A 26,306-nucleotide genomic window follows, 5' to 3' on the forward strand; every position below is an offset into this window, starting at 1 on the left:
TCTGAAAGCTTTGGTTTCAACAGCATGAAGCCAAGGTAGGTGTGAGGAAGGAGCACCAGTCCAGAGAGGAGAGCAGTTTTCCAGTGAGCTGTGGATGAAAGCCTTGTATGTGGTGAGGAGCTCAGGTGTGCCAAGGAAGAACTTCGCATGACGGAGGATGCCCAGTCGGTGACTGGCTTTGGAGGGCAGCTTGGAAATGTGGTTTTCCCAGGAAAGATCAGGGCAGATATTGAGACCCAAAAGCTTGAGTGACAGAACTTCTTGGAGAGGATTGTTGAGAAAGTAGATGGGAGGGTTGTCCAGTCAGTCTTTTCGGAGAGGCATAGAAAGAGTGTGAGATTTGTCAGGATTGAAATACATGTTCCACTTGTTTGACCAGTTTGTGATTTGTCCAGGTCTGCAGAGAGTGAGGAGGCTGTGTGACTGCCGATCTGAGGGATGAGGAATGGAGCGGCAGAGAGTGGAGTCATCAGCAAAGAGATAGAAAGGACTTTCCAGAGAGTCGGAGAGATCATTGATGAAGACCAGAAAAGGCACAGGGCCCAGAACACTCCCTTGAGGAACTCCAGCCTGAACAGGAAGGGGAGATGAGAGAAATCCATTTGGGGCCACACGTTGACCAGAGAGGAAGTCTGCAAGCCATGAGTGGAGATTTCCATGGATACCATAGGAGGAGAGTTTGGTGAGCAGAGCTGGGTGCCAGACCGTATCGAAGGCACGTGATATGTCAAGGGAGACAGCTCTGATTTCCTGTTTGGCATTGAGGACCTCCATCCATTGTTGAGAAAGCAGAAGCAGCATGTCCAGAGTATAATAACCTGGTCTGAAACCAAATTGATGATCAGAGATCAAGCCATTGGAGAAGAGGAAGGATTTGATATCCGAAGCAATGATGGACTCCATGACTTTGCTGATAATTGGGAGCAGGCTCATTGGTCTGCAGTTGCAAGGATCTGTTTTTTTCGACTGGTCGGTATTCTCATAATTGTAAACCCACAGGCGTTTCTTTGAGAAAGTCAGCAACATATCTTTTTCTATGTGTTTTTGTATGCTGAATCCAAAAGACTATGTTGCCAAGCTGAATTTTGAAGTTAACGTGCCCAAAATTACAAAATTCAAAATGGCCACCAATTCACACTAAAAAGCTTATATTTCAGCTACTAAACAATGTAGAAAGTTAATTTTGGTGGCTATACCCACATTTTGGGGACACCAACCCACAATTTCTAAAATCTTCAATTTCCATCCGATTGACTTGAAATTTGAAGAGGACTTGCATATCTGGTCACTGAATTCAACCACTAAGTATTTTTGAGGTCAACATCGGCCAAAAGGTCAACATCGGCCAAATTTCTAAAATCCTCAATTTTCATCCAATTGACTTGAAATTTGAAGAGGACGTGCATATCTGGTCACTGAATTCAACCACCAAGTATTTTTGAGGTCAACCTAGGCCAAAAGGTCAACATAGCCCAGATTTCTAAAATCCTCAATTTTCATCCAATTGACTTGAAATTTGAAGAGGACTTGCATATCTGGTCACTGAATTCAACCACCAAGTATTTTTGAGGTGAACATAGGTCAAAAGGTCAACATAGGCCAAGTTTCAAAAATCCTCAATTTTCATCCAATTGACTTGAAAATTGAACAGCATTTGCACATTGAGTCACTAAATAGAGAAACTAATTATTTTGAGGTCAAAAGGTCAACTCAAGGTCAACCTTCCAAAATCATCTTTTTTCATCTGAAAACTCGTCACTTTTCTTTTTATTGGCCCGAGCTTTAATCAAGATTGTCAATTTTAATCTTGATGAAATGGACAAATTGCTGTATCAATGGAATTTTTTTTCTTGGGGGGGAGGGAGGTGGGACGGATTTGCAAATATCGTGCTCCGCATGACGTCTTCTTGTTGATTTATTGATTAAGAAAATATGTTATGATTATTGTTTATTGATTTTAATAGTGCAATTAATCAATTAAGTATTGTGTGCAACGTACAGCTCTCCCTCCCAAATCAGTCTCTATGAGCTGCATGACGTCATTTCCGGGCGCCAAGGGCAATGCCGCGCTGGAGGATATTTATTTATTTGCCGTGGGGACGGTGGGTGTACTTTGAATGTACCTGTACTTGTTTGTTATTTTCGCACGTGTGTGGATTTTAAGGGATGGAATGGAGACCTACCAGTGCGTGCGTTACTCTTTCAAATTGCGTCTGTCGCTGGAATAACCAACGACAATATTTGTGGCGGTGTATTTGCTAGGTTGGTTACTCGGTTGATCTTCAAGCATGGCACCTGTTGTTTAATGTACGGTACCTGTAATATTTTGGCGCAGCGGTGTAAACAGGTCAACGAGAACGTAACGTAACTGTTTATCTTGATGCCCGACAGAGCGTCTGTAGGCCCTGGGCGGTGTAGTCGTCGTCGTCGTCGTGGTCATGGCGCGGGATGTGGACGATGTCATGGAGAGAGTGACAGGTTACCTGGATAAACATCCCGGCCTGCTCAAGGTAAGCATGCACGATTAACAGGTTACAAGAGTGCAAAACAGACGGTAAAACTCGTTTACATTCGTACCTGTGGCCGTCGCCTTACAGCCCATCTATTTATTACGTATGTCAGTCACAAGCAAAAGGGGGCTTGACTCCCATCCTCATTCGGTGCTAAGATGTCCAATTATAACACTTCAAATGTTCTCTCATTACCGACGTGGTGGTGATGTTTTGTTTGAACGTGCAAGTCGTGTCATCGTGATGACGTAAACACGCAAAGATGGAACTGTGCTGGACAATCGACAACTTTTCCCTGGGATGTAGGGATGGCAATTTCAAAACTTGGAAACGGTTCAAAACAATGCGGGCTCAACATTGGCATCTACTGGCAGAATCTGTCATTGCAGCCATTTATTACCCTGCGCTCGCGAAGCGAAAAGCGGGGTTAAGCACTCAAGTGCGTACGTGTGCCGTGTCTGCATTTTAAAAACTAGTGAGGTACCCGTGCTACGCAAAGGTGGGAGGCCAGAAGCAAACAGACAATGCAGATACGGCGAATGCTAAAGCATGAAACCAAAAAATTCCACTTTCCTGTAGGACCTTCAGTCGCACGTCAGACATGGACAGCAAGTTCGTGAAGGACGTCCATGAAAAACGTACCCGTTCGCAAACAAATGGGTACGTTCACGTATAGAAACATCGATCGTGGGTCCGTGGCGAATCTGCATATGGCGATCCGCGAAGTTCACGTTTAGAAGGTAGAAACCATCACGGCATGTCGTCATTTACTTGAACTCGATATCTCTTTTTTCATTCCAAACAACATAACTCCAATCACAAATTAATCACAAAATAAACTTTTAACAACATTGTTAATGTTTCCTTCATTGTAAAAACTACCAAGTCAACAGTGTTACGTGGTCCCCTCGGTGAATACCTGGTCTCAGTGACCCCCGGACCGTGAGAGGAACTTCGCCAGAAAGCTGTATTATATATGCGCTTTCGCCACGCAAGCCATATGAATTTCACCCAAGAGACAACTGCCGTTCAAGGATATATTTCAAGGGTAATGATACCAAACAATTTCAATGACACAACCATCAACAATATTTCAATGACACAACCACGGAGATTTTCCCCGAGCAATCAACAATACATAATCCTCACCAATTCCCAATTCACAATCAATTCCCTATGATTAAGATGGCCATCTTATACATGTGTGTCCCGGGGAGTACTCACGAAACCCTTTTGGTCTCGGTCCCGCACAATGTCTCTGGGCCCCTCTTGACCAAGAGGATAGTCACCGTCACCGCACTCGGGCGGTTGAACGAACCCCGGGCGGACGTGCTCCAACGTGCCGTCTCGTACCGGGGACAGCTGTTGCAGCGCACCTCCTTGCCAAGCAACGGGGCAAAACCAAAACGCGGTTTGCAACGCGAGCGAGGCTCAACGTGCGACCCGTACGCGTCCTTGTAGACGGGGCGAAACCCAAACGCGATTTGCAACGCCTGCGAGGCTCCAAAGTGCGACCCGTACGCGTCCTTGTAGACGGGCAAAACCGAGCGCGGTTTGTAACGCGTGCGAGGCTCCAAAGTGCGACCCGTACGTTCCGTGCACGAACTCACGGGGACTTCACGTGTCCAAAGGTAATTACGCGGCCAGGTAACTCCTCTCGCCAAACGGGTTTCGGAACGCCCCGGTTTTCCGCGCAGCGCAAGGTCGATTCCACCTTCTCGTCGTCGCGGGGCGAGGAAGAAGAATCCCCGTCCTTTTTCTCCTCGTGTCTTTTCTTCTTCCGTTTCCGGCCACTTCCGTTTCCGGCCACTGGTTCCGAAGGGCTCCTGACCCTCCCATCACAACAACCCTTAATATAATACACACGGATAAGCAACCTGAATGGTAATTCCCATACATTCACATAAATATGTAACACTCCCCCCCTTCAAGAAAGAAAGTTTGAACCCAGCGAAAACTTTCTTTGCCGGCCAATTTGGAGAAACAAACCAGATCCCTCAACCCTCCAGATTACTCCCTCTGGACTAAGTACCAACAACGACATTGTCCCTGCCAAATCAAACTCCCTCTCATGACCCTCTGACTTTGACCGTCAGTTTCTTGGGAATGAAGGTTAAGGGGTTGATCCAAGATCCAAAGTTAGGCAACTCGATAGCACTTTTTCCGGGAGGCCAAGCCGAGTATTCACTACATGGATGCCTTTAGGAACGCGGAGTTCACGGTTAGTCCGTGCAGGAAAGTTCTCTACATGGGCGCCTTGAGGAACGTGGAGTTCACGGTTAGTCCGTGCATGAAAGTTCACTACATGGACGCCTTTAGGAACGGCGTTCACGGTTAATTCGTGTAGGAATCTTGGCTCGGCGGCTCCACCGCCTTCAGTGCTTCAACTTCTCAGAACTTCCCTAATAATTAGGGTGGGACCACTGGTCCCTGTAGTCCCATGAATAGCGGTCTCCTTCTCGGCCACCATTTTGCCAATCCTTCCTTCGGGAGCGGCCATAACTCAGGGAGCCTCCATAATAATATTGACTGCGGCCACCACCAAAACTACCGCCCAGTTGTCCTCTCCTGTAGACCTCTCGACGCCTACGAAATGCCTTCCCTACTGTTATGGTCCGACCCTCCAAATCCTTGCCATTCCAATTCTTCTCTGCCTCTCTGGCGTCTTTTGGGCTGGCAAACGTGACAAAGCCGAACCCTCTTGACTGTTGCGTTTCCCAGTCTCTTACCAACCGCACTTCCCCCAGCGGCCCATATCTGTTGAAGACAGAGGTCAGAACTTCTTCCCCTGTTTTGAAGTTCAGTCCCCCTACAAATAACTTGGCACTTTTGTCGCCATCTCGAGCTGGTGTGGCATTATTTTCCCTGCTGGGCTCTTTACCAACCCTCTGGTTACCATAAACTTGACCCCCGGCCAAATCATTCCCGATAACCACAGATACACCCTCTACAGGAAGCGTGGCTTGTAAACCGACGGTGACCGGTCCTGACACCAAATCGGACTCCAACTGGATGACCTGAAGGGGAGCACTAACACCGCCCCCGATCCCCTGTAAACGCACACTATCCCCCGTTGCCGTCTCCTCGGACCATGGCAAAATGCCTTCAAGCATTAAAGATTGATGGGCCCCTGTGTCCCTCAATATCCTAACCGGTCTCCGGTTAGTCGAGGCTCCATCCAGTGACACAAACCCCTCTGAAATAAATGGTTGGTAACCCTTTTGATGGCGATTTCTTACGCTAGCCATCGCATTCGGAGTTGTAATAGTCGGACTCCGCTCTGGGTTGTCCCTTTTCCTGAGGTAACAACTGGACATCAAGTGTCCCGGTTTCTTGCAAAACGCGCAAGTAGGCCCGGAGGAAAAGCTCGGGGTCTGCCTCGGGACCCCCGAACTATAAGTTTGTCTTGGGCCCGCATCCCTCTGATTTAGAACCGGTGCGGTATCATAGTTGTCCCCATAATCCTCTCGAGGCCGCCGCCATGTATGGTCGTTCTCCGCACCTGCTGTTCCCCACCTCCCCTGCGGAGATCTAGGCGAGGAGTTAGGTTCGTGGACCCCTATTCGGTGGGTTAAGGCATAATCATCTGCCATGGTGGCTGCGTCCCACAACTTTGGTACCTTCTTTTCCTGCAGGTACACTTTGATGTCCTCGTGGACACACTGCTGGAATTCCTCCACCAGGATCAAGTCCCGCAATTTCTCGAAGTCTTTCCCGACTCCTTTTGACTCACACCACCGATCAAACATGTTTTCTTTCACTCTGGCAAACTCCACATGGGTCTCACTCTCCCTCTTCCTGGCATTCCTGAATTTTTGCCTGTAAGCTTCCGGAACCAACTCATAGGCCTTGAGGATGTGCTTCTTCAGTACCTCATAATCTGCACATTGGTCCATTGGTAGCGCCGAATAAATTTCCTGAGCTTTCCCCACCAGCACACTTTGCACGAGTATGGTCCAGGCCTCCTCCGGCCAGTTTAATTGTCGAGCCACTTTCTCAAAGTGTGGAAAAAATTTCGCGACTTCTTTTTCACTGAACGGTGGAACCAGCCTCACATGTCTGCCCACATCCCAGGTTTTCTGGTTAGGTGTCGACCCCGTCAGCAAGGGTGGTGCCTCTCCCCGTTCTCTCATTAACTCCAGCTCCTTGAATTTGATTTCTTGCTGAAGCTCCATGTCCCGTTCCTTTAATTCCCTTTCCGCTTTTCTCTCCTCTGCTTTTCTCCCTTCTACCCTTTCCTGGAGTTCTCGTTCCACTCTCCTTTCCTCTGCTTGTTTCTCTTCTCTCCTCGCTTCTGCTTTCCTTTCTTCTTCTTTTAACCTTTCCTGGAGTTCTCGTTCCACTCTCCTTTCCTCCGCTTGTTTCTCTTCCCTCCTCTCTTCTGCTTTCCTTTCTTCTTCTTTTAACCTTTCCTGGAGTTCTCGTTCCACTCTCCTTTCCTCCGCTTGTTTCTCTTCCCTCCTCTCTTCTGCTTTCCTTTCTTCTTCTGCTCTTTCCTTTTCTGCTTTCCTTTCTTCTTCTTTAATCCGTTCCTGGCTCCGTAACTGCAACTCCAGTTTCCGGAGCTCAACGTCTTCTGGTTCTTCGGGTAGCCACTCCCAGGCTAACTCGTCCCATTTTCCTAATCCCACCATAGATTGTATCACCGTGGCCTGCAACTCTGCCTTCCTCAAATTAGTTCGGACCTCCAAGTTAAAATGTTTGGCCAATTTCAAGAGGTCCGACTTTAGCAACGCTCGGAACTGTGCCTCACTCGGTGTTACCCCAAAGTTCTGTGCCACAAACGCCATGGTGCCTATCGTTAACACCTGTTAACCTTCACCCAAGACTTTACCCCAATTTCTCAAATTTTTTTTTACCAATTAATAATTAATTAATAAATTTTAATTAATAAAAAATATTATTATTTTATTATTTTATACAATTTTAAATCCCGGACGAGCCCCCAATTCTGTTACGTGGTCCCCTCGGTGAATACCTGGTCTCAGTGACCCCCGGACCGTGAGAGGAACTTCGCCAGAAAGCTGTATTATATATGCGCTTTCGCCACGCAAGCCATATGAATTTCACCCAAGAGACAACTGCCGTTCAAGGATATATTTCAAGGGTAATGATACCAAACAATTTCAATGACACAACCATCAACAATATTTCAATGACACAACCACGGAGATTTTCCCCGAGCAATCAACAATACATAATCCTCACCAATTCCCAATTCACAATCAATTCCCTATGATTAAGATGGCCATCTTATACATGTGTGTCCCGGGGAGTACTCACGAAACCCTTTTGGTCTCGGTCCCGCACAATGTCTCTGGGCCCCTCTTGACCAAGAGGATAGTCACCGTCACCGCACTCGGGCGGTTGAACGAACCCCGGGCGGACGTGCTCCAACGTGCCGTCTCGTACCGGGGACAGCTGTTGCAGCGCACCTCCTTGCCAAGCAACGGGGCAAAACCAAAACGCGGTTTGCAACGCGAGCGAGGCTCAACGTGCGACCCGTACGCGTCCTTGTAGACGGGGCGAAACCCAAACGCGATTTGCAACGCCTGCGAGGCTCCAAAGTGCGACCCGTACGCGTCCTTGTAGACGGGCAAAACCGAGCGCGGTTTGTAACGCGTGCGAGGCTCCAAAGTGCGACCCGTACGTTCCGTGCACGAACTCACGGGGACTTCACGTGTCCAAAGGTAATTACGCGGCCAGGTAACTCCTCTCGCCAAACGGGTTTCGGAACGCCCCGGTTTTCCGCGCAGCGCAAGGTCGATTCCACCTTCTCGTCGTCGCGGGGCGAGGAAGAAGAATCCCCGTCCTTTTTCTCCTCGTGTCTTTTCTTCTTCCGTTTCCGGCCACTTCCGTTTCCGGCCACTGGTTCCGAAGGGCTCCTGACCCTCCCATCACAACAACCCTTAATATAATACACACGGATAAGCAACCTGAATGGTAATTCCCATACATTCACATAAATATGTAACAACAGTTAAAAGGATTTTGAGCCGATAGGTGTTACGGCCTTGGCAAGATCGATGGAGAAGGCGATCTGTTAGCTTATACACCGCCCAAATAGCTATGTGGAATTCTCTCATGTAGAGATTAAACCCACGTCGTTTGAACTTTGGCCGAGGTCATTATTTACTTTTAATGATGTTTATATACGAATCAAAAAGAAGAAAATTTGGTTTTGGGTCGTCCTTTCCGCATATCTCGTGGGATTGTGAGTTGGAGAGACGACCGTGATGGCGGGGAGGGGGTTGGCATTCTCTCAAGCAGGGAGTCAACCCATGTCCTTATAAAAGGTCTTTGTCCAAGGTCATTATTTTTAACTGTGTGTTTTCATTCGTCAGGTTGCGATCGGTGCAGCCATTTGTGCGGTACCCGGGAAAATAACGTTACGCGGGAGTCCAAACCTGAAAATGCTGGAGACCAAAGCTGAAATTGGAAAAACAATTTAGCCTATTTTACTCCAGGGGGTCCCAACATTTCGTTGCGATCGGTTCAGCCGTTTTTGCAGTACCTTCGAACGGATGGACAGACAGACATTTGGTGAATTATAGTAAGATTCATTCTTTCAGCAACTGTTGGTCTGATGGACATGACATTTTCACCATAGGAGGGCCTCCTCCTGTAGAATATGTTAATGATTATGACTTCATAGGTCACGTGGTACAGGCACCATCTTGGAAAAAAATCGCACCTTCATATCACTGAAACCACTCCATGGAAAAAATTGAGACCTGGCTCATTGTCCACTACTCCCCATGGGGAATAAGATATGTTAATGATGATGTCATCGGTGCCTTCGTTATGACGTCATAATTCAACAAATACAACACATCCATTATTTTTTATTTTGTTTTTATTAAAAAAAAAATTTTTTTCAGCAATTGTTGGTTTTATGGACACGAAATTTTCACCATAGGAGCGCCTCCTCCTTTAGAATATTTTAATGATAATCATGATGTCATAGGTCATGTGGTACAGGCACCATCTTGGAAAAACCAAAAAACGTTGCATCTCAATATCTCCAAAACCGCTGCATGGAAAAAATCTAAACGTGGCTCATTGTAAAGAACTCCATATCGGGAATAGGTGTTGTTAACGATGACGTCATTGGTGCCATAATTATGACGTCATAATTCGACAGGGACAACGCTTGGTCTGATCAGTTTGAAATGTATTGAGCGTGATCTATGCAACAATTATATTAGAGAATATAAATTTATGACGTCATCGCTCACGTGGTCTGGCAGCCATATTGGATCAAAGAAAAGATTTGGCTCGCAACAAGTTGACTGTGCAGGGTAAGTAGTCTATGAATACCATCTAGTTATTTATGTGTTGAAGTGAATCTAAGACATACTTCTGGTGAAGTAAGTATGTTCAGATAAGCGAGACTATGAGCAGCTACCAAATACATATACATAAGTACAACGGTCTATAATGCAGCATATAGCAAAATAGTTCTTGAATGACATGATGGTGATGGTCCTGTGCTTATGTACAATATAGTTATTGAATGACATGATGGTGATGGTCCTGTGCTTATGTACAATATAGTTATTGAATGACATGATGGTGATGGTCCTGTGCTTATGTACTATTAATTGTTGTGATTTGATGTGTCTATGTTGAAATGTTGTGGCCATTTGTGGGCAAGACAAATTCCTTCCTTGGCAATAATAGTTTTCATTCATTCATTGAGAATGAACATATTGTGTATATATTATTACTACTTGTTTTTATGCTTTTTATATCCCCTAATTGTTGAGAATGTACATAAAAATTATTCTGATTCTGACTAGTTCTTATTGCATAAAGACTCGTATTCAGAAACAATGCTTTAAAGGTTTTTATTTCGAAATAATATTTTCTCCACATTTTTTGGGCTCGGTCTGTTTCTCCTCTTCTCTGCTGAAATGAAATGACAAGGTTATTTGGCAGACACTTTATGAGAACAAACAAAAATGCAGTAACTCACTGAGACATTGGATTGCACTACCTGGCCAGATTTTGAAAATATCCTCACATGGCGACCAAAAGGTCTGCTTCTCCTTCAAATAAAATTAACACCCAAAACACAGTCCGTGAACTCATAATTACATTTAGACTGCTGAGACTCCTCAAACCTTTGATTCCCCAAGATTCAATTCCCCAAGACCATTAAGACCACCAAGACCCCTGAAGACCAAAAATACCCTTAAAGACCCTGAAGACCCAAAATACCCTGAAAACCCAAAAGACCCTGAAGACCCAAAATACCCCGAAGACCGAAAACATCCCGAAGACCCAAAAGATTCTTGAAGATCCTTATGACCCAAAAGCCCCTGAAGACCCAAAATACCCCAAAGACCCCAAAGACCCAAAACACCCCAAAGGCCCAGAGGATCCAAAAGACCCAAATGGCCCCGAAGATCCAAAAGACCCATAAATACCCCGAAGAAGCAAAATACCACAAAGACCCTTAAAGATCCACAGACACGGAATCTCACTCAAAATGCATTTGATGTCATCCAAATGAGTCTTTTTATGGTGAATTCAAATATGGCATTGATTTTTTGTTATATTCACTCTGAAACATTAAAGATGAAAGAAAACCGAACCACTTGGGAACGCCCCTAAAAATTCTGCCCCATACCTCAAAGCCGATGACGTAATCCATGTGACGTCACCTCCAGAACGCAGCTCGCGCGCAAGCAAGCTCCACGTGCATTTGCTTGATACAAATCAAACACTTATTTTAACTCCAATTTACATTCTGTTTCCACTTTTAGTGAGAAGTAGGGGTCTGTGAAACCATTCATAAACTTTATTTGGTGCAAATCGGATAATTTTTAGCCGAGTTACCTCAGACTGTGAGTTGTTAATTATATAATTCACACATAGTTGAATATGTGCAGGCCGCTCCACGGAGCGACCTTGCGGGCTTATCAACGAGGTGAGGCGTGACATACATGTGTCTCAGCATACCTCAGATCAAGATCAAGCAAATCAAAAGTAGAGTATGTACAAATTACACGGAACGGATCGCGGGCCGAAGCATAGCGAATCGAGATGGCATGGACTTCGTTCTGGAGATGACGTCACCGGTCACGTGACCTGCGGTTCACTGAACTCCACTTTTTTGAGGGGCGGGGCATAGCAAGTTGTGAAAAACACTACAAATATTCAAAATATTGGTCTAATTATCCCATTGTTGATTTAAAAAAAGAAACATGGGTGATTTCTTCACTAGGAAGGTCAAGTTAATATATAAATAACCAGAAACTTTTGAATTACAAGGGAACTTTAACGACTCGGAGGAAACGAAAGACCCTTAAGACCCAAAAGCCCCTGAAGACACAGAAGACCCAAAAGACCCAAAACACCCCAAACACCCAAAATACCCTGAAAGGACCAAAGGACCCAAAAGACCCTGAAGACCCAAATGGCCCTGAAGCCCCAACATAGCATGAAGACCCAAAAGACACCGAAATGGGCAAAGATGCATATCCCTCTGAAACGGTGTGTCGTGAGGCGTGTTTACGCGCCGAGTCACGCTGGTATAGAAAATTACCCGGTATGTATTCCCCACATAGATAATTACCCGGTATGTATTCCCTCTACAGATAAGTACCCGGTATGTATTCCATCTACAGATAAGTACACCCGGTATGTATTCCCTGTGTAGATAATTACCCAGTATGTATTCCCGACATAGATAATTACCCGGTTTGTATTCCCTACATAGATGATTATCCGGTATGTATTTCCTGTATAGATGATTAGCCGGTATTTATTCCCTGTATAGATGATTATCCGATATTTATTCCCTGTATAGATGATTATCCGGTATGTATTTCCTGTATACATGATTATCCGGTATGTATTTCCTGTATACATGATTATCCGGTATGTATTTCCTGTATAGATGATTATCCGGAATTTATTCCCATATCGATGATTATCCGGTGTGTATTTCCTGTATAGATGATTAGCCAGTATGTATTTCCTGTATAGATGATTAGCCGGTATTTATTCCCTGCATAGATGATTATCCAATATTTATTCCCTGTATAGATGATTAGCCAGTATTTATTCCCTGTATAGATGATTATCCACATTGCCTCAAAAAGAGAACCATGTAGTATTGGTCAGAAGAACAGTGGACATATGTTGTGTGCAAGAGACGAGATGGAAGGGAAGTGGTGTGAAAATGGTGAAGGGTAGGCAGGGACAGAAATACACGTTTGTGTGGCAAGGGTGCCTGGAGGGCATGAATGGTGTTGGTGTCCTGTTTTCTGAGGAGTTTGTAGACAGTGTGGTGAGTGTGACTAGAGTGAGTGATAAGTTGATGATGGTGAAAATGATGATTGGAAAGCTCTTGGTGAACGTCATCTCGGGATATGCTCCGCAGGTTGGTCGGAGCGATGAAGAGAAGGACAAGTTCTGGTGTGCGATAGAGAAGCTGATGGAAAACGTGAAAGATGAGGAAGTTGTTGTGGTAGGAGGAGACCGAAATGGACATGTGGGAAGGAGTATGGATGGTTTTGAGGGAGTTCATGGGGGTTAAGGATATGGTGTGAGAAATGGAGAAGGTGAAAGGATTTTGGAGTTTGATGATGGAGCTGATTTGTTGATTTGTAATACTCAGTTCCAGAAAGAGGATAATAAGCTTGTTACATACACGTCAGGTGGGTCGACGACAACCGTTGACTACCTGATGGTGCGTAGGTGAGATAGGGGTCACCTCCGGGACACAAAGGTGATCCTGGGGGAGGAGGCTGTTTCACAGCACCACTTGGTTGTCTGCGACATAAGGGTGAAAGGTGCGAGGAGAGCTCGGCGGCTGAAGTACCAACTGAGAATGAAGGTGTGGAGGTTGAAAGAGGTGACAGCAAGGGAGGCATTAAAAGAGAGGCTGAGTATGGTAGAGGATGATGTGGTTGAGCTTGAAAGTGGTTGGATGTCAATGAAAGCTAGTCTGTTCGGAGCCGTTGGTGAGGTATGTGGATGGACAAAAGGACCACAGAGGCACTCGGAAACATGGTGGTGGGATGATGAAGTTGGAAAGAGGATTGACGAGAAGAGGAAGAAGTTCAAGGAGTGGCAGAAGGCGAAGGGTACGGGAGCAGAAACAGCAGAGCATGAAAGTTATAAGGCAGCCAAGAAGGCTGCAAAGAAAGAGGTAGCAAAGGCACAGGAGGCATATAGGAAAATGTTCAGAGAACGCTTGGATTCGGAAGAGGGTCAGAGAGCAGTATTCAGGATTGCAAAGCAGATAGCGAAAGAGAGGTGTGATGTGATGGGGGTGAGTTGCTTGAAGGATGAAGTGGGGACAAATCGTTGTGGACCCAGATGGAATTAAAGGAAGATGCAAAAGATATATGGAAATGCTGTTGAATACAGAGAATGAATGGGATGGCAACATAGAGAGTAACCCAGTTTTAGGACCGGCAGAGAAGATAACTGAGAAGGAAGTTGAGGAAGCGATAAAAGCAATGAAGAGTAGAAAAGCGGGAGGGCCGATGGGAGTTGTGGGAGACATGTTGAAGGCAGCAGGAAGTTGGGGTGTGAAGAGAATGACAGAGATCTGTAATCTGGTGTTGAAAGAAGGCCGCATTCCAGTGGATTGGGAACTGAGTACCCTCGCCCCTCTATACAAGGGGAAAGGTGACCCCCTGGAGTGTGGCTCGTACCGAGCGATAAAGTTATTGGAGCATGGAATGAAGGTATTGGAAAGGGTGTTGGAGAGGAGGATAAGGAAGAAAGTGAAGATCGATGAAATGCAGTTTGGATTTATGCCAGGAAGAGGAACGACAGATGCGCTTTTTATTGTGAGGCAGTTGCAGGAGAAGTACATGGAGAAGAGGAAGAAGTTGTTTCTTGGGTTTGTTGATCTGGAGAAAGCGTTCGATAGGGTTCCACGCAAAGTATTGGTATGGGCATTGAGGAAGTTAGGAGTGGAGAAATGGTTGATCAGAGTAGTGATGGCAATGTACAAAAGAGCGCGCACAGTTGTAAGGACGAAGGACGGGAACAGTGGTGAGTTTGAGGTGAAGGTGGGAGTGCATCAGGGGTCGGTACGAAGTCCATTACTATTTGTAGCTGTGATGGAGGTGCTGGCTCAGAACGTAAAGGAGGGTTTACCGTGGGAGTTGTATGCAGATGATCTGGTGTTGATTGCGGAAAGTATGGATGGACTGAAGGAAAAGATGAACAAGTGGAAGGATTGTATGGAGACAAAAGGTCTGAAGGTGAATATCGGAAAGACGAAGGTGATGGCAAGTGGTAAAGCATGTGGTGAGGTGGAAATAACTGGGAAGTGGCCCTGTGCTGTGTGCAGGAAGGATGTCGGAGTGAACTCCATTCAATGTACAATGTGCGCTGAGTGGGTTCATCAAAAATGTAGTGGTCTGAGAGGGTCATTAACCAGTGTGGCAGCTACATTCAAATGTAAGGTGTGCACAGAGGGAGCTGCAGATGGAGGAAATGTTGAGTTGGATCTTGGAGACGGCGTGAAGCTGGAAGGTGTGAAAACATTTTGCTACCTCGGAGACATGCTGAATGGAGAAGGTGGATCAGACTCGGCAACGGTTGCGAGAGTGAGATGTGCATGGAAGAAGTTCCGGGAACTGAGTGGCGTTCTGATGAGGAGGGGAGTGTCGTTGAAGCTGAAGGGAAAGGTGTATGCTGCATGTGTGAGAAGTGTTATGATTTATGGGAGCGAGACATGGGTAATGAACGTAGAGCAGCAACGAAGGTTGGAAAGGGTGGAAATGCGAATGGTTCGATGGATGTGTGGAGTATCGTCGAGAGAGAGGAAGACAAATGATGAATTGCGAAAGATGATGGGAATAGAGCCTGTGATTGATGCTGTGAAGAGGAACAGGTTGAGATGGTTTGGTCATGTGTTGAGGAAGGATGAAAGTGACTGGTTGAGAAGAGTGATGGAAATGAATGTAGAACGAAGTAGAGGACGGGGAAGACCGAGAAAGACTTGGCTAAAGATGGTGGAAGAAGAAATGCGGGCAAGGGGGTTGACAAGGAGAGATGCAGAAAATAGGGAAAGATGGAGAAGATTGTCATGGCGACCGCAAGGCTAACCCCCGCTCTAGCAGGGAAAATGGCCTTAAAATGCATGTGGTTGTTGTTGTTGTATAGATGATTATGCGTTATGTATTTCCTGTAGATGATTAGCCGGTATTTATTCCCTGTTTCGATGATTATCCGGTATTTATTCCCTGTATCGATGATTATCCGGTATTTATTCCTGTATAGGTGATTATCTGATATTTATTCCCTGAAAAGATGATTATCCGGTATGTATTTCCTGTATAGGTGATTAGCCGGTATTTATTCCCCGTATAGATGATTATCCTGTATTTATTACGCTTATCGACGATTGTCCGATATGTATTCCCTATAATAATCTATGATTATCCTGTATTTATTCCCCGTATCGATGATTGTCCAATATGTATTCCCTATATTGATGATTATCCAGTTCATATTCCTGATAATCGATGATTATCCTTTATTTATTCCCCGTATCGATGATTGTCCAATATGTATTCCCTATATCGATGATTATCCAGTTCATATTCCCCGTATAGGTGATTATCCAATATTTATTCCCCGTATAGATGATTATCTGGTATTTATTCCCTGTATAGATGATTATCTGGTATTTATTCCCTGTGTAGATGATTATCCGGTATTTATTCCCTAGATGATTATCCGGTATTTTCTCCCTGTATAGATGATTATCCGGTATGCATTTCCTGTATAGGTGATTAGCCGGTATTTATTCCCCATATAGGTTATTATCCTGTATATATTCCGCGTATCGATGATTATCCGATATGTATTCCCTATATCGATGATTATCCGGTTCATATTCCCTGTATAGATGATTATCCGGTATTTATTGTCCCCTGTCGCACCGCGGAGCGAAAGGGGGACTATGGTTTTCCCCTTCGTCCGTGTGTCCGTCCGTGTGTCCGTCCGTGCGTGCGTGCATAAGCGAAGGACCGAATTCTAATTTGGCGTGTGGGTGCAAGCCACGCCAAAATCCAAGATGGCCGCCGCCATGTATGTCTGATGCCATGTATGTCTGAACCTTGTGAGCGGAATATCTTGAAAAATAAGCGAAGTACCAACGTCTAATCTGGTGTATGGGTGTATCGAGGCATAAGGAAGAACGCTATTGAAAATTGGGTCGCCACGTCAAAATCCAAGATGGCCACCACCATATGTCTGAACCTTGTGAGCGAAATATCTTGAAAAATAAACGAACTACTAACTTCTAATCTGGTGTGTGGGTGTATCTAGGTATAAGGAAGAACGCTGTTGAAAATTGGGTCACCACGTCAAAATCCAAGATGGCCACCGCCATGTATGTCTGAGCCTTGTGAGCGGAATATATTGAAAAATAAGCGAAGTACCAACGTCTAATCTGGTGTGTGGGTGTATCTAGGCATAAGGAAGAACGCTATTGAAAATTGGGTCACCACGTCAAAATCCAAGATGGCCACCACCATATGTCTGAACCTTGTCAGCGAAATATCTTGAAAAATAAACGAACTACTAACTTTTAATCTGGTGTGTGGGTGTATCTACGCATAAGGGAGAACGCTATTGAAAATTGGGTCGCCACGTCAAAATCCAAGATGGCCGCCGCCATGTATGTCTGAACCTTGTGAGCGGAATATCTTGAAAAATAAACGAACTACTAACTTCTAATCTGGTGTGTGGGTGTATCTACGCATAAGGGAGAACGCTATTGAAAATTGGGTCGCCACGTCAAAATCCAAGATGGCCGCCTTGTGTCTTCCACTTTGTCAACTCACATCACTTCACCGACTGGGGACCGAGGCGTAACGCTTGTTCCCCATATCTATGATTATCCAGTATGTATTCCCCATCTATATAATAATAGCGTAAGGACTCGACTTTGTTATCCCTTTTACGCCGCACCCAGTGACCCGATGCCCACAGCACTAATGCATTTACGATCTACGAACCGCACTCTTTGTTTATCACGTACAGCCATACTCGAAAAATCTGAATTAGCCAACGTTGGGGCCCAAAAGCATCCGATTAACTGCCGATACGACGCCATCTTATGACGCCATCGTATTGGCGTCTGCTGGGCGAAGGCGAAGCGAGCCGTCCGCTGATTGGACAGTCGAGTGGTGTGAACATGGGTGGTGTGAACCAAATGGTCTTTTTATTCCCTTGAACATTTTAAATTAGGATATATAAGGAAACGTCTTTATCGTCATTTTAATAAAGTTAAATGGAGTGACGTTGCGATACTCGGGGTGCGTTGCATAAATCCTCGTAACTCAGAGAGGTGTAGCAGGTGCCGAGACGTAAGGAAGCTTAAAGATAACGAGCTGAAAACAGACGAACGATATGTCAATCTCTTTCTACACCGAACGGAAATAAAAGTATGAGAGCGGGAAGGCATGGCCTGAGCACTTCGAGCAGAGAGGACTGATTGGACTTAACTTAAAGATAAAAATTGGAGCTTAACGGAAGAAGAAGATCCCATGAGCGCTCCCCTATGCCATCCATAATGGTACACTCTATCCATACACCACATCCTCCCTTCCGTGGATGTTCCACGGGTTTCAGCTAGTATCTATGATTATCCAGTATGTATTCCCCATATCTATGATTATCCGGTTCATATTCCGATGTGATTGATGTTTAATTAATTCTGAATATTGTTTGACTATCTCCGCATGTTCACTCCATGCATCATTGTGGTGTGTGTTGCAGAATGTCAGTGCTGGTCTTGCTTTCACTGGTCTTGTTTTCATTGGGCGTGGTGTGCGTATGGTATGTGGTTTGTTACCCACAATGCATTTGTCCACTTGGCACACGTATTGCCTTCTCACTCACATGACTTCTAAACACCACTTGAATCAATTTGACTGATATGAAACATTTTATTGATCCTGGGATACTAGAAAGTAATAAATAATCTGCTTCATTTGAATCTAACTTTCACGATTTTGCTTCCACATCTCAAATCATGTGACCCTTTGAGACATTTTGATCTTTTCTCCTTCCATATCTTCTGACTAATGCACCTGTTGTTGAATCCTTCACTTTGTGGGTTTTTTTTTACACTGAACTACCTACCTTTTGTTCCAGTTGAGCTGGTTCCGCCATGCGACGGATGTTCCTGCGGGCTTTGTGCGTGGTGGGGTCAGACTCCGAGGTCGTGTGTGCAGCGCCAGTGAAGGAAACCTGATCCTTGAACACCTTCCCATCATCAGCTTTAGGAAGAGAACTGGTCAACTAACTAGTCAACTAACGAGTAGGTCTAACAGTGATAACAATAAAAAAAACACATCGTTCTGCAATTTGTCTCTCCTTCAAAAGGATTATTTTTCTGAGGTGATTGTCTGTTCTGCACCTGTCCACCAACCTGTGCCATCCCCACACGCTCCCCTCACACCCTCCTCACACTCTCCTCACACCCCCCTCTGATCGCCGCTCAAATATCGCAGCGTTTCTTTGTCCATTTAACAAGCTGTCGAATCTCCCATCCCATGATCTTTATCTCCATTTGCCAAAGTTGGGAATTTGTATTAGAAAAAGCATCCATTCCCACCCACCATCTTAAAGTTTCTTGTTCCCACTTCCTGCTTCCTCCTCACACCACCCTCTCACTGCTTCCGCCTCACACCACACTCTCACTGCTCTCCTCACACCACACTCTCACTGCTTTCCCTCACACCACCCTCTCACTACTTCCTCCTCACACCACACTCTCACTGCTTCCTCCTCACACCACACTCTCACTACTTCCTCCTCACACCACACTCTCACTGCTTCCCCTCACACCACCCTCTCACTGCTTCCTCCTCACACCACCCTCTCACTGCTTCCCCTCACACCATCCTCTCACTGCTTCCTCCTCACACCACACTCTCACTGCTTCCCCTCACTCCATCCTCTCACTGCTTTCCCTCACTCCATCCTCACAGCTTTCCCTCACTCCATCCTCACAGCTTTCCCTCACTCCATCCTCACAGCTTTCCCTCACTCCATCCTCACTGCTTTCCCTCACTCCATCCTCACTGCTTTCCCTCACTCCATCCTCACTGCTTTCCCTCACTCCATCCTCTGACTGCTTCCCCTCACTCCATCCCCTCACTGCTTTCTCCTCACTCCATCCTTTGACTGCTTTCCCCTCACTCCACCCCTCTCACTGCACCCCTCACTCCATTCTCTCACTGCTTCCCCTCACTCCATCCTCACTGCTTCCCCTCACTCCATCCTCTCACTGCTTCCCCTCACACCACCCTCTCACTGCTTCCCCTCACTCCATCCTCTCACTGCTTTCCCCTCATTCCATCCTCTCACTGCTCCCCCTCACTCCATCCTCTCACTGCTGCCCCTCACTCCATCCTCTCACTGCTTCCCCTCACTCCATCCTCTCACTGCTTTCCCCTCACTCCACCCTCTCACTGCTTCCCCTCACTCCACCCTCTCACTGCTTCTCCTCACTCTATCCTCACTGCTTCCTCCTCACTCCATCCTCACTCCATCCTCACTCCATCCTCTCACTGCTTCCCCTCACACCACACTCTCACTGCTCTCCTCACACCACACTCTCACTGCTCTCCTCACTCCATCCTCTCACTGCTTCCCCTCACTCCATCCTCTCACTGCTTTCCCCTCACTCCACCCTCTCACTGCTCCCCCTCACTCCACCCTCTCACTGCTTCTCCTCACTCTATCCTCACTGCTTCCTCCTCACTCCATCCTCACTCCATCCTCTCACTGCTTCCCCTCACACCACACTCTCACTGCTCTCCTCACACCACACTCTCACTGCTCTCCTCACACCACACTCTCACTGCTTCTCCTCACTCCACCCTCTCACTGCTCCCCCCTCACTCCAGCCTCTCACTGCTCCCCCTCACTCCACCCTCTCACTGCTTCTCCTCACACCACACTCTCACGGCTCTCCTCACACCACACTCTCACTGCTCTCCTCACACCACACTCTCATGGCTCTCCTCACACCACACTCTCACTGCTCTCCTCACACCACACTCTCACTGCTTCCCCTCACTCCATCCTCTCACGGCTTTCCCTCACTCCATCCTCACTGCTTTCCCTCACTCCATCCTCACTGCTTTCCCTCACTCCATCCTCTCACTGCTTCCTCTCACTGCTTCCTCTCACTCCATCCTCACTGCTTCCCCTCACACCACACTCTCACTGCTTCTCCTCACTCCATCCTCACTGCTTCCCCCTCACTCCATCCTCACTGCCTCCTCCTCACTCCATCCTCTCACTGCTTCCCCTCACACCACACTCTCACAGCTCTCCTCACACCACACTCTCACTGCTCTCCTCACACCACACTCTCACTGCTTCCCCTCACTCCATCCTCTCACGGCTTTCCCTCACTCCATCCTCACTGCTTTCCCTCACTCCATCCTCACTGCTTTCCCTCACTCCATCCTCTCACTGCTTCCCCTCACTCCATCCCCTCACTGCTTTCTCCTCACTCCATCCTTTGACTGCTTTCCCCTCACTCCACCCTCTCACTGCTTCCCCTCACTCCACCCTCTCACTGCTTCCTCCTCACTCAACCCTCTCACTGCTTCCCCTCACTCCATCCTCTCACTGCTTCCCCTCACTCCATCCTCTCACTGCTTTCTCCTCACTCCACCCTCTCACTGCTTCCCCTCACTCCATCCTCTCACTGCTCCCCCTCACTCCATCCTCTCACTGCTTCCTCCTCACACAACACTCACTACTTCCCCTCACTCCATCCTCACTGCTTTCCCCTCACTCCACCCTCTCACTGCTTCTCCTCACTCCTTCCTCTCACTGCTTCCCCTCACTCCATCCCCTCACTGCTTTCTCCTCACTCCATCCTTTGACTGCTTTCCCCTCACTCCATCCTCTCACTGCTTTCCCCTCACTCCACCCTCTCACTGCTTCTCCTCACTCCTTCCTCTCACTGCTTCCCCTCACTCCACCCTCTCACTGCTTTCTCCTCACTCCATCCTCTCACTGCTTCCCCTCACTCCACCCTCTCACTGCTTCCCCTCACTCCACCCTCTCACTGCTTTCCCCTCACTCCACCCTCTCACTGCTTTCCCCTCACTCCACCCTCTCACTGCTTCCCCTCACTCCACCCTCTAAATGCTTCCCCCTCACTCCATCCTCTAAATGCTTCCCCCTCACTCCATCCTCTAAATGCTTCTCCTCACTCCATCCTCTAAATACTTCACCCTCACTCCATCCTCTCAATGCTTCGCCTCACTCCATCCTCTAAATACTTCACCCTCACTCCACCCTCTCAATGCTTCCCCCTGGTGACAGACCAGACATCATCTGTTTAACAGAATCCTTCCTTCCACAGGATGTCCCCAACTCCTTAGTGTCTCTCTCCGGTTACTGTCTCCTCCGATTTGATAGGTCCGAACAACGCCCCAGTGGCGGAGTTGCACTTTACATCAATAACTCAATTTATCACTGGGCTTGTGCTGATCTTACACCTCCCAAACCTGCAGAAGTACCTCTGGCTGTGACTTCCCCTCCTCACCAACCTCTTATTATCCTCGCCAGAGGAGAGGGTATTGCATTTGAGTCCGTTTGTTTGTCTGTCTGTTTGTTTATTTGTCCCCACAGAATAAATATGATTTTCTCTGCAACTGTTGGTCCGATTGACAGGAAATTTTCACCGTAGGTCAAACTCCACCTGTATAATTTTTAATGGTAATTATGACGTCATAGGTCATGTGGTATGGGCGCCATCTTGGAAAAACCGAAATCATTTGCACCTCTATATCTCCGGAAGCACTGCATAGAAAAAATTGAGACATAGCTCAATGTAAAGAACTCTCTATGTGGAATAACATATGTTAATGATGATGTCATAAGTGCCTCCATTATGACGTCATAATTTGACAAGTAGAAAACTTCATCCGATCACGATGAAATTTCTTGAGCATCATCTCGGGATAAATTGGTGGAGAAAAGTAATAATGATGTCATTGGTCACGTGGTTCGGCCACCATATTTGTTTTAACACAAAAGCCTTAAAAACCACTGAAAACACGTGCTGGCGTGGGGCTACAATCTCTGATTGATCTTTCTAGTTTCTCTGTGTTGTACCGTCCTCCTAATAGTGATGACTCCATCAACATCTCTCTCAAAAAACATGGACATTCCCTTAAACCACTCTTCCCAACCCTCTCTTCCTCCTATGTGGCAATTTCAATTGTCACAATGCAACTTGGTTGGGTGTTAGTACTTCTCTCAACATCCTACTTTACCTGGTACCTACCATGCCACTTCAGCAAATAACTTCTGTGACTCGATAGGGCTGACTCAATCCGTGAAGTTTCCCATCTGGATTTCTCCCAATTGCAAATGTTCCCCTTCTGGGCTTAGTGATGTTTAACTTTACCACAAATATCTCCTGCTCTTTCTCTGCTTCAAATGGTTCATCTGATCACGTGCTTGTGAAAGTCAACATCTCTCTGGCTATTCTCAGAGAGCTGCGTCAACGCTGGCGAGTCCGACAGTTCACTCAATCAGATTGGCAGGGACTGCAAGCAGCCATCTCTCTTCAGGACTGGTCTCCCATATCTACTGCTCAGCCTGGGAATTGTTCCCAATAAACCTGCTCTTTCTCCAGCACAGATTCATCCCATCTCGTCTTCAATTAACCTACCCTTCTTCCCACCCATGGTACGCTGAATCCTGTGGTGAGGCAGTTGCTCTGCGACTTACCTTCTCTTCCTGGAAGGCAAATCCAACTGAAGGCAATCTCGGTGCTTTCCACAAAGCCCACAACAAGTGTGTCCATTCTCAAGATAGCCAGAAAAAAACATCTGTCCAACCTCAAGATTGAACTTTCAAACTTGTCTCCCTCCTCAAAAACCTGGTGGAGCGTTAGCACTGATCTGAGCAGCTGTTTGTAAGCTTAGGCCCCACCCGGTGTTGTTCAATCATGACCACATCCCTGTAGAGATCTTTGTCCCTTTTCAATTTGTGTGTAAGCAGTTGCTCCACTTGGCCTCTTAATTTGTGAGCAAATCAGAATTGATTTCCTTTTTTGTCCTTAAAGCCATCTTTTAACTTCCTCTTTATACTATTGGTTCACGAGTTATCAAGTGACCACTATATTCGTCATGTGTGTGCGTCTGTCTGTGTGTGTCTGTCTGTCCGCAGCATAACTACCCGATGATATCATCTGATCTTGATGAAACTTGGGTGGGAGATTGATATCATGATCTTGTTGTGTCCTGCCTAGAGTGGGCGTATTGCGCCAATTGTGGGTGGAGCCACGCCCGAAAAAGATGTCTTTTTAGGGGGTAATCGATTTCAAGCTATATCTTCTCCGAGGGGTTTGGTGGAATCTGACAGGGGTTTCGATATTTGGTTAAGCCAATGTCATGTGTCTAGCCCCACGGAGCTCGATTTTTCATTTCTCATTTTTTTTTTTTCATTTCATTTTTCACCCAATTTTCGGTATTGTGTAACTAACTAACCTCATAACTGATTATACATTATTTTCTATCTCATTTCAAGGTCAATAACCTTCGTTTTGACATTTCCGGGGCTGGCCTGTCCGGGCCTGTTTCGGTTATAGTCCGTCCTTCGTCATTGAATACCGCTCGCTCGTGAACCATCGTCGTCTCCTGACTTTTGTTTTTTTTTGTAATACAGTACAGTAATTGGCATTTTCACCTGTAATGTCATGACATCCTTCAGGTGTTGATGGATCAGCTTATACATTCAATTTCTCTCGAACTCTTTGCTCGTAAGCACACCCAGTTCTGTCCAATAATGTTGTCAATTTCAACGTGTCTATTCATGGTGCTGTGCATGGTAACCATTTTTGGTGGTGGTCAGTGATGTCTTTGGTTGGTCATCTATGGTAATGTCCTGTGGAGATATCTCCCTTCCAGTTATCATAGATTTTCATCTCTCATTGGCATCCCTGTATTTATTTAACATCCCCCCTTCACCCCCCCGCTCCCCCCTCATTCCTTACCTGTATTACCATTACCATATTGCGTGTGTATATATTGTTGCGGTTTTGCGATAAAGGCAAACCCCCTATAGTTAATTGCACGACAACATGTAGCCTGCAGTAGTTAGTTATTTCATATTGAATGTAAAGATTAGCCCTTTCCCATGGTGTAGTAATCAAAACCAATATGCGTTGAAGTTAGACAGGATTTCAAACCTCCGTGTGGTTAAGGGAAGCCATTTCTAATGAGCAGGAAGGCGTGGCCAAAGGAACAGGTCCACGTGACCAAGGACGGATCGGGAACACCACCAGCAAACGACCGAGGGAGTGGGGAAACCTCCCCGAATGAAGGGGGGAAGGAAAACTGAAATCTTCCTGGGAGAAGGACGGATTGAAGGCCAGCATGCGACAAATCTCAGCCAATGGGAGGCTGTGGAACATTTTGAAGGGCGTGGGCGAGTCTGATGAAACCCCCGTCCAGCGCATTTTCATTCTCTTGCTTTGGGACTTCGCCGAGGACACACCTGAGCTCTTGCCTTTTCGCCACGACCATGACGAGACCTCGCTTGCTTTTTCGTTTCTCCCACGACACAGCCTGGTGTTGGCTTAGTGGTTTAGGGTGCCGGCTTGGGATCCTAGGATCCTGGGTTCGAATCCCGGTCGATCGCTGAATTAACGCCAGGGGGGTTGACTCAGCCTGTCATCCTTCCGAGGTCGGCAAATTGAGTACCAGTTCACTGGTATTTCCTTGTGTGTCGCAAGAGTCGACTAACTGGGTTGGTGGCAGGAAGGGCATCCGGCCGTAAAAACATTGCTTCAAAAAGGGGACCATGGTGCCCGAAAAAGGCCAACCCATGCTCTGCAGGGAAAAATGGTCTCTAAAGGTGGTTCCACGACACGTGTTTTGGCCTTTGTGTTTTCGTTGACACCCATCGCTTCTTCGCCGATCTCTTGCACCATCCGGCTGACCTGCAAGCATTGGCTTTCTACACGACTCACCTGAGCTGAAGTTTGTCTGCCTGCGTGGCAGCTTGTCCAACCTGTGCTAAGTTTGTCCGTGCTGACTTCAAGGCGGCGGTTCGTCCTTCAGACATCACCACATCGAACTGCACGTCCGGATCGAGGATACCAGCGGACACGACGTGGCCATTGAGGCAATCCCAGCAAGCACGTACATCGGTACCCCCTTAACCAGCGGGTCTTCCCCTGTGTGAGAGTGAGTGTGAAGGCGCCAAGTCGGGTTTATAGTAGGTAAGACTTGATAAGCTGTATCTTTTGTGTATTCTCTGTGCCTTCAAAATAAAAGACTGTACATTTGGTTACTTTCCAACCTGTTCGGATACGTCTTTTCTCCATTGGCCTAGCATCATCCGAGACCGAATTTGGCTCGAATCGGATTCATAAATCACGTCAGGTAACGCCGCTTTCCACACCGTGCAAATCCGCTCGGCATGCAATTGAATAAGGTGTGTGAAAGCGAGGGTTCGATCCCCGGTTTCTCCGGTCATGTGTCTTGAAGGTATTTGGGAATATTTGACCAGTAAACTCTTCGGCGCGTGGCTGGGAGATTGGCGATCGGAATTGCTTAGCAATCCGTCAATCACGAGTTTAGTAATCGTGGACTAAACTCAGTGGACTCAGTGTACCCGGAGTTTGAGGGGAATAAACCCCCCTTAGTACATCGACGAACCTGGGATCCGCAACTATATATATATGTATGTATGTATGTATCTATGTATGTATATACAGTCACGTGAAAAAGTAAGTACACCCCATGTAAAGTTTTGACTTTT

The 26,306-nt window shown here is 46.5% G+C and overlaps 1 protein-coding gene across 6 annotated transcripts in view; it reads left to right on the forward strand.

Moving 5' to 3' along the window:
- The first annotated feature begins 2,041 nt into the window (after positions 1-2,041).
- Positions 2,042-26,306, forward strand: part of C5H3orf33 (chromosome 5 C3orf33 homolog) — a 50,912-nt gene continuing 26,647 nt past the window's right edge. For 2 of the 6 annotated variants that reach the window (XM_078779196.1, XM_068115343.2), the window contains exons 1-4: positions 2,042-2,102; positions 2,392-2,510; positions 18,276-18,335; positions 18,654-18,819. In XM_078779196.1, coding sequence (XP_078635322.1) covers positions 2,439-2,510; positions 18,276-18,335; positions 18,654-18,819 — 298 coding nt within the window. In that variant the 5' untranslated portion in view covers positions 2,042-2,102; positions 2,392-2,438. The other 4 variants (XM_068115347.2, XM_068115344.2, XM_078779197.1 and 1 more) reach the window with 4 other exon arrangements.

Source organism: Myxine glutinosa, chromosome 5 (genome assembly GCF_964187855.1).
Source record: "Myxine glutinosa chromosome 5, kmMyxGlut1.1, whole genome shotgun sequence".
In the NCBI taxonomy this organism is placed as follows: Eukaryota; Metazoa; Chordata; class Myxini; order Myxiniformes; family Myxinidae; genus Myxine; species Myxine glutinosa.